Raw genomic sequence first — 8,315 nt, 5'->3', positions numbered from 1 at the left:
TGTTGATGTAGGGCTATTTTGTTTAAAAGAAAGAATGCTCATGAAAAATGACATCCCTAGACATAAACATTGTTTTAGACTGACTACCAACATTTTATAGGCTTTATGACCATTGTTATATCCTAGGAAAACACATTTATAAGCTCTAGGGGCAAACTTATCTTTATGAGGATGAGTGTTAGTAGCAAAACATAAGCATCCAAATGTCTGAGGAAAGGTAATCTGGAGGTTTATGGAAAAGTATTTCATAAGGGTTTTCCATTTGAGAACTGGAGTGGACAATCTTAATGATATAAGTGGCATTGAGTATGGCTTCCCCCCAAAAGTGTTTAGGGAGAGCTGATTGAAACATAAGGGATCTAGCCACTTGAAGCAAATGTTTATGTTTCCTTTCAACTAATCCATTTGCTGGGGTGTATAAGTGCATGATCTTTGATGTAAGATGCCATGTTCAAGGAAAAGATTCTGACAATCTTTACTAAAAAATTCAGTTCCATTATCAGTTTGAATTCTTTTAATGGCCAAGGAGAACTGATTTTCTCCATACTAAAGAATGTAGTCAATGTATGTACTACTTGACTCTTATGACTTAAAAGAAAAGTCCAAGTAGCTCTACTAAATCATCAACTATAGTTAAAAAATAATGTGCCCCTGTAAGTGTGGCACTATTAAGGTCCCCAATGTCAATATGAATCAATCAAAAGTTGTGAGAGAGTAAGTTGTGCTAAGATGGAAAGGTTTTGACTGGACATACATCACAAACAAAGGGCTAGATCAGAATGTTTAACAACAGAAACTTTATTAAGAATATCATGTGATGGATGGCCTAATCTTTATGCCATAAAGTTGATGATGGTACATTATTAGTGACAAATAGAATGTTACAAGCATGTGTACTAACAAGTAATTCAGACCTAGATATAACCTGTGAAGAAAAAGTTTTAATAGTTTTTGGCTAAAAGAGAATTTATCTAGAATGTATAATCTTCCCACTAACTTGCCAACTGCCAATACTGCCTCAGTCTGCAGTCCTGTAAGATACAGTGAGTAGGGTAAAAAACAAACGAGAGGAATAGGAAGGTGAAGATGAACATGTAAGTCCTGAAGAATATAGGAAATCCATTGCAATTCACAAACAGTAGAGGCAAGGCTGCGATATCCAGCTTCAGCAGAAGAACTGGAGACAGTGGTCTGTTTCTTGGTTTTCCAAGAGATGAGAGAAGAACCAAGATAAACACAATAACCAGTTAAAAACTTTCTAGTAGTTGGACAAGAAGCCCAATCTGCATCACAAAATGCTTCTAAACGAAAAGAGCTGTTTGCAGGGAAAACAAGCCTTTGGAAGGATAACCCTTCAAGTAATGAAGAACATGAACAGTAGCTTCCCAATGATGAGTGCAGGGATGTTGAACATGTTGACTGAGCTGCTGAACTGCATAAGCAAGATCAGGTCGGGTGAAGCCAAGATAAAGAAGTCTGCCAACCAATCTGTGATATTGATCAGGATTAGCAAATAAAGTATCCTCAGTAGAACAAAACTTGAAGCCTTTAGGTAAAGGAGTTGTAGCAGGTTTGGCACCAGAAAGGTCTGCATCTGTAATAATATCCATAGCATATTTTCTCTGATATATGTAAGTACCCTATGAGGACCGAGCAATCTCAAGACCAAGGAAATATTTGGCATATCCAAGATCTTTTATGGTAAACTGATCATGAAGGAACTTCTTCACAGCAAGAATATCAGTTTCAAAAGAACCAATAATGATGACATCGTCAACATATACTAAAAGAGTAATAAAGGAAGAATCAGTAGATTTAACCAACAAACAAGTATCATGAGTAGACTGAGTAAAGCCATAAGTAATCAACTGAGAAGTAAACTCGTTATTCCACTGTCTGGAAGCCTGTTTCAAACCGTATAGAGATCGTTTCAGACGACAAACCTGATCTAGTCTAGCTGTATCATAACCAACAGGTGGTAACATATACACTTCTTCATCAAGATAGCCATGCAAAAATGCATTATTAATGTCAAGCTGATGAATAGGCCAGAATTTTGCAGTAGCCACAGCAAAAAAAAAAAAATTCGTACAGTAACTAATTTTGCTACAGGAGAAAAAGAATCAAAGTAGTCAACACCTTCTACTTGGTTGTAACCCTTGGCAACTAATCGGGCTTTATACCTATCAACTGAACCATCTTGATTAAGTTTGATCTTATAAACCCATCATGAACCAATGGCTTTCTTTCCTGCAGGTAAAGAAGTTAACTCCCATGTATGATTTGCTTCTAAAGCCTGATGTTCATGTTGCATGGCTTGTACCCACTGAGCATTAAGTCTAGCTTGACTATGAGAAGCAGGCTTTTGGACATTAGATACATTTTCCAAGAAAGACATATATGATGAAGTAAAAAAGGGTGATTACACATATGGAAATGTGGGAGGTGTATGTGGTGAAGAGACACCAGATTGAGCAACAGTGGCAGTGGAAGTTGATGGCCAAGTAAAAACATTAGAGACAAAATTTTCTAACCAAGCAGGTGTTTTGGTGTCCTGGTACTGCGTCGTATAAGAGGTATAATTGGTGAGGGTGAAGAGTCTATAGAAGAGGAGTTACCTGAACGATGACAAAGGGGAGAAGGTAATTCTGTATGATTAGGAAGGTATAGTGATGATTTTCAGTAATAGGAATCTGAGGTAAAGACACAGTTTTGATATAGGCGTATTTTTTTTTAAAAGGAAAAAGAATGCTCATGAAAAATGACATCCCAGACATAAACACTGTTTTAGACTGACTATCAAACTTTTATAGGCTTTATGACCACTGTTATATCCTGGAAAACATTTATAAGCTCTAGGGCAAACTTATCTTTAGATGAGTGTTAGTAGCAAAACATAAGCATCCAAATGTTCTGAGGAAAAGGTAATCTGGAGGTTATGGGAAAGTATTTCATAAGGGTTTTCCATTTGAGAACTGGAGTGGACAATCTATTAATGATATAGTGGCATTGTTGGCTTCCCCCCAAAAGTGTTTAGGAAGTGTGATTGAAACATAAGGGATCTACCACTTGAAGCAAATGTTTATGTTTCCTTTCAACTATCCATTTGCTGGGGTGTATAAGTGCTGATCTTTGATGTAAGATGCCATGTTCAAGGAAAAGATTCTGACAATCTTACTAAGAAATTCGTTCCATTATCAGTTTGAATTCTTTAATGGCCAGGAGAACTGATTTCTCAATACTAAAGAATGTAGTCAATGTATGTACTACTTGCCTCTTATGACTTAAAAGAAAAGTCCAAGTAGCTCTACTGAAATCATCAACTATATTAAAAAATAATGTGCCCTGTAAGTGGTCTACTCTATAGGTCCCCAAATGTCAATATGAATCAATTCAAAAGTTGTGAGAGAGTAAGTTTGCTAAGATGGAAAGTTTTGAGTGGACATACATCACAAACAAAAGTGGCTAATCGAATGTTTAACAACAGAAACTTTATTAAGAAATCATGTGATGGATGGCCTATCTTTGATGCCATAAAGTTGATGATGGTACATTATTAGTGACAAAAGAAGGTGTTACAAGCATGTGTACTAACAAGTAATTCAGACCTAGATATAACTATGAAGAAAAAGTTTTAATAGTTTTTGGGCTAAAAGAAATTTATCTAGAATGTATAATCTTCCCACTAACTTGCCAACTGCCAATACTGCCTCAGTCTGCAAGTCCTGTAAGATCCAGTGATAGGGTAAAAAACAAACTTGATGGTGAGGACTCTAAAAGTTTATTTACTAAAAGTAAGTTAAACTAAAATTTGGAATATGAAAACTTTAGTAAGTGTTAAGGCTTGCTGTAAAAGGACTTTTCTTATGTGTGGACAAAATTAATTGACCATCAGTAAGATACAGGTGTGGGTATGAATGAATTATAGGTGTTAAACAAGGCAAGATCATTACACATATACTCGAGCTCCTGTATATAATCCAATCCGAACTTAAAAATTCAATTGAACTTAATGCTTGTGTTAGACCAATACCTGCAAAGTTACGAAATGAGCAAAATCAATTGTAGAGCCATCAGCTGATGCCTTTCCTTCATAGCTTAGCCAACTCTTGTTGGATTAATTTTGATAGTTGTTCCCCACTCAGTTCCAGTATTGCCAAGTTCCTTTCCAGCTTCCAGAGTGTACATCAATATTTGCATAACTCTTGTGTTGAGTCTTCCCTTTTGTTCCTTCAATCTTTGTACCATTAGAACCATGAAGCTAAAACATGTCTCCTTCGTATGCCCATTTTTATTGCAAATCACAATGTCTCTCTACTTCTTAATCGTATCCTTCCTCTTGTATCTTGTCTTAACACCCTGTGCTTTTGCAAACATAGCACATTTTCAAGATTACTGCAAATGCTACATGTACCTCTCTCGTTTTTCAACTCGCAAGATCATTGAGTATGCCTTGATAATATGGGGTAGGATCCATGACCAGAATCTGATTTCGAACTGATCAAAGTTATCATTCAATCCCCTAGGAACTGTATTTTCTCCCCCATTTAGTTGCTCCACAACTACACTGTGGTATAGCATCAAACATGTCAATTCATCAATAACTTCTTCAGTTTTGTGTAGTATTGTACTACTGGCATATTTCCTTGATTAATTGAACTAATATCCCTTTGGATTTGATATAACAAAGGTCCATTACATTCACCGAATCTTTCTTCCATTCCTTCACAAATCCTTTGAAGAGGTTGTATACAGAAAGCTTTAACTATCTCTCGCGAAATTGAATTCAAAATCCAGAAGTAACCATGCAATCTACCCTCCTCCATTGTCAATTTTGAAGAACTTTCATCAGGCATCTTACATTGTCCATTAATAACCCTAACTTCACTTTGCTCCTAATGCAGTTTCATCGAACGACTCCAAGACAAGTAGTTCTTATCCATTAATGGAGTTGAGACAAGATCATACCTGGTTGATCAGAGTTTTGCAAAAAAGAGGATCTCCGCTTCGTATATTTTCTCATGTTCGTACTGAATCAGTTCCATTGTGTCTCACTTTGAAGATCCGAGCTCCTTATACCAGGTTCCATTCAACTAGAAGCAATAGTCTGTCACAAAACCAGAAAATCAATGATTTTGTGAAGGATCTATTGCTCTGATACCATGAACAGTAACGCAAGCTTTACAGAGTAAAAGGTTTTGGTAAAGTTGTAATTCTGTTATTGAGCAAGTACAGCTGCTGTATATATACAAGGAACTGTAGCTAACTAAAAACATGACTAATCTAACAAACTAACTGCATTACACGTCAGCATCTAACTAATGAAACCAATCTACAATAAATAATTTATTATGTACAGGCAAATTGTTTACTACAATTCTATAGAATAATAATAGTCGATTTATCTATTTTTCATATATTGGTGAAAACATTAAAATCAGAGACCTAACCAATAGAATTTTGCACTACTATAATATGGCACAACACGATGATATAAAGCAGAAAATGAAAAAGGGAGCTTCATTACCTGTAGAAGAACTATATTGTACTAAAAGGTCAAATTATTTCCTCGATCGTATATACCTATATCAAATTCAGTTACCAATAATTGTTGATATATTGCAACTATCCAAAGCAGTTCATGTAACAATTAAAATTCAGTCGTTAAAAGAGTTAAGAGCATTACTACCTTTAGCAGGAGGTATATTGAGCTATGAAACAGTTTTTATTTTTTTGCAGGAAAAGTAAGCAAAAATTATCTGTTTATTTAATATTGATTACATAAATATATTTACATATTAAGGATCTCATCAATTTCAATAATTCAATGTATGAATCGATAACAGTCAAATATTTCAATAGCACAACGTATCGATCCCTTCGCATTCACATAATACATTGAACCTTTCACATTAATTTCACATAAACAGAAGCAAATAACACATACAACCTATCCCTCCACATTAACAATATTAATTGGAAGCAAATCAAAGACAACAGATACAACGTATCGACCTATCAACATTCAAATAAATATCTCTATATATACAGGGATCCTATTAATTCAATAGCAGTTCTAAATAGCACTATATTAGATACAACTTATAGATCCCTTCACATTCAATAAATAAATAAATATTATATATATATATATATATTAATATATATAATGACCCATTAATTATACATAAATATATGTGTATAAGATGGCATTAATTTGAATAACATTTGTTGTGAGCACTTCATTAATAACAAAAGTAAATTTTATGCATAATCAAAAATCAAATTTAATTAATATATAGTGAGTATATATATATATATATATATAGTATGGATCCCATTATATACATAAATATCTATGTATAAGATGGCATTGATTTGAATAACATTTTGTTGTGAGCGCTTCATTAATAACAAAATTAAATTTTATAGCATAAATCAAATATCAATATTTAATTAATATATAGTGAGTATAACAATTACCAAATGATTCAGTGATGGCATTTTATTTGTTTTGCAAGATACATCATACATGTAATACAGGCAATATCCTGTGCGTATTGATGTTTGATGAGAGCATATGTGTCCCAAAGCTAATGGTTTGATGTAAAGTTTTATTTTTAAATTATGATATTTCTAGAAAAATAATAATGAAAATGTGAAATTATTATTTCAATATAGTTTTACTAAGCATTAAATCATTTGGTATCATTTTAGAAGAATACAATATAGAGTTATTAAGGGGTGTTTGTCTAAGCTTATAAGCGGTCAAACTAGCTTATAAACTCTAATTAAACTGACATGTTTGTTTATAACTTTTTTGAGCTTATAAGCCAAAAAAAAAAAAGTTGGGGAGGAGGTACTTTTTTTTGTGGGGAAGGGACTTATAAGCACTCTGTTTATAACTAGTTTGACCAATATATTACCACATTATCTTTATTTAATTTTAAAATTTCATAGTATACCCTTATTCAATATAGTACCCCTCTTAGTCATTTTAATATAAAATGTACTTATAGCCACATTTTATCAAACACGTCAACTACTTATCGTTTTTTATAAGTACTTTAACCAAATACGTAATTGTTTAAAATTTCAAATGCTTATAATACTATTGCTTATAAGCTAATTTTCATAAGCTCAGGCAAACCACCCCTAAGTATATCATGTTTTGGAACTTTGTAAAATTTTCAATTCAACAAAACATTGCCGTTTAAATTCTTTGCACGTATTTAAAAGAAATTTTGGGATTTAGGGTATTTTTTCCCATTCTACTTATTGCGCATTCAAAATGTTCGGTTGTTAGAAATTGAATGAATTAGGATAACGACAATTGACTAAAACAAAAAATTATCGTTATTTTGGTTTGTCAACAATCTTTCGACTCGTCTTTGCACTTCTTTGAAACCAAATCATGGGTAAGCGAAGTTTATTCCTATTTGACTCATCTTTAATGACATTTTACTATTTGACAATGTCTGTTTTAGAAATTACCAACACCCTCTCTGATGAAGATGTTTTAAATTTCCGAAGAGATTACAATATCTCTAAGGATTTTGATTTATTGCCCTGCGATTCGCCTGATTTTTATATATGCACTGTACCTCCTTCTGGGTTTTTTACCTTCTTTGAAATATTTTTGCAATCTGAGCTTGTTCCTCCTTTCTCTCCATTTTTAGAAGAAATATTGATGTCTTATAACATTGTGCCGAGCCAGCTCCATCCAAATGGTTGGAAAATAGTTATGAGTTTCGAGGTTGTTTGTTTGATGAATACCATCGAACCAACTTTTTCTATTTTTAACTATTTTTATGTAATTAAAAAGAGACTGAATAGTCCCTTTAACTTAATTGAGAGTAGGAAGGGTAGAGCATTGTTATTAGAATTGAGCAATAAACTGCGAGGGTGGAGTGATAGGTAATTTTTGTTGGGTTGTAAGAAAGGATGGGGTGGATTACTTGCTGAGTGGGCCGAGGCTAAGAAGCCGGATAATGAAAGTAGAAACATTGAGGGAAATGAAATTGCAATCAAAACATTGGAATAAATTATTCAGAAACATTAGATTTTTGATATCTACGATATGATGAGCAAGTACTCAAATTTTAAATCCAAAAACGGTATTATGAATTTTAATACAATTGGATTCCATTTATCTGTCAACAGTTAGAAATTTATTATTTTTATCTTTTTAATGAAAATAAAGTTTGAAAAAGGTCCTCCAACTACAAGACCTATAGTATCAATTTTCGCAACCAAACTGATTGTTCCTGCTCATCCTACACCATATAGATCCAAACAAATATTTACATCGATTG

The 8,315-nt window shown here is 33.3% G+C and overlaps 1 protein-coding gene across 1 annotated transcript; it reads right to left on the bottom strand.

Moving 5' to 3' along the window:
* Positions 1 to 992: 992 nt before the first annotated feature.
* LOC116114901 (uncharacterized mitochondrial protein AtMg00810-like) lies at positions 993 to 1,610 on the bottom strand. The gene is made up of 3 exons (XM_031401032.1): positions 1,337 to 1,610; positions 1,138 to 1,283; positions 993 to 1,031 (listed from the first exon to the last, which is right to left on the bottom strand). Exons 1-3 carry the CDS (start codon positions 1,608 to 1,610, stop codon positions 993 to 995), a joined length of 459 nt encoding a protein of 152 aa, XP_031256892.1.
* Between the last annotated feature and the right edge of the window lie 6,705 nt (positions 1,611 to 8,315).

Source organism: Pistacia vera, unplaced genomic scaffold, assembly GCF_008641045.1.
Source record: "Pistacia vera cultivar Batoury unplaced genomic scaffold, PisVer_v2 Contig727, whole genome shotgun sequence".
NCBI classification, from domain to species: Eukaryota; Viridiplantae; Streptophyta; class Magnoliopsida; order Sapindales; family Anacardiaceae; genus Pistacia; species Pistacia vera.
The sequence above is the reverse complement of the archived record's forward strand: the minus strand, read 5'-3'. Positions and strand labels throughout refer to the sequence as shown.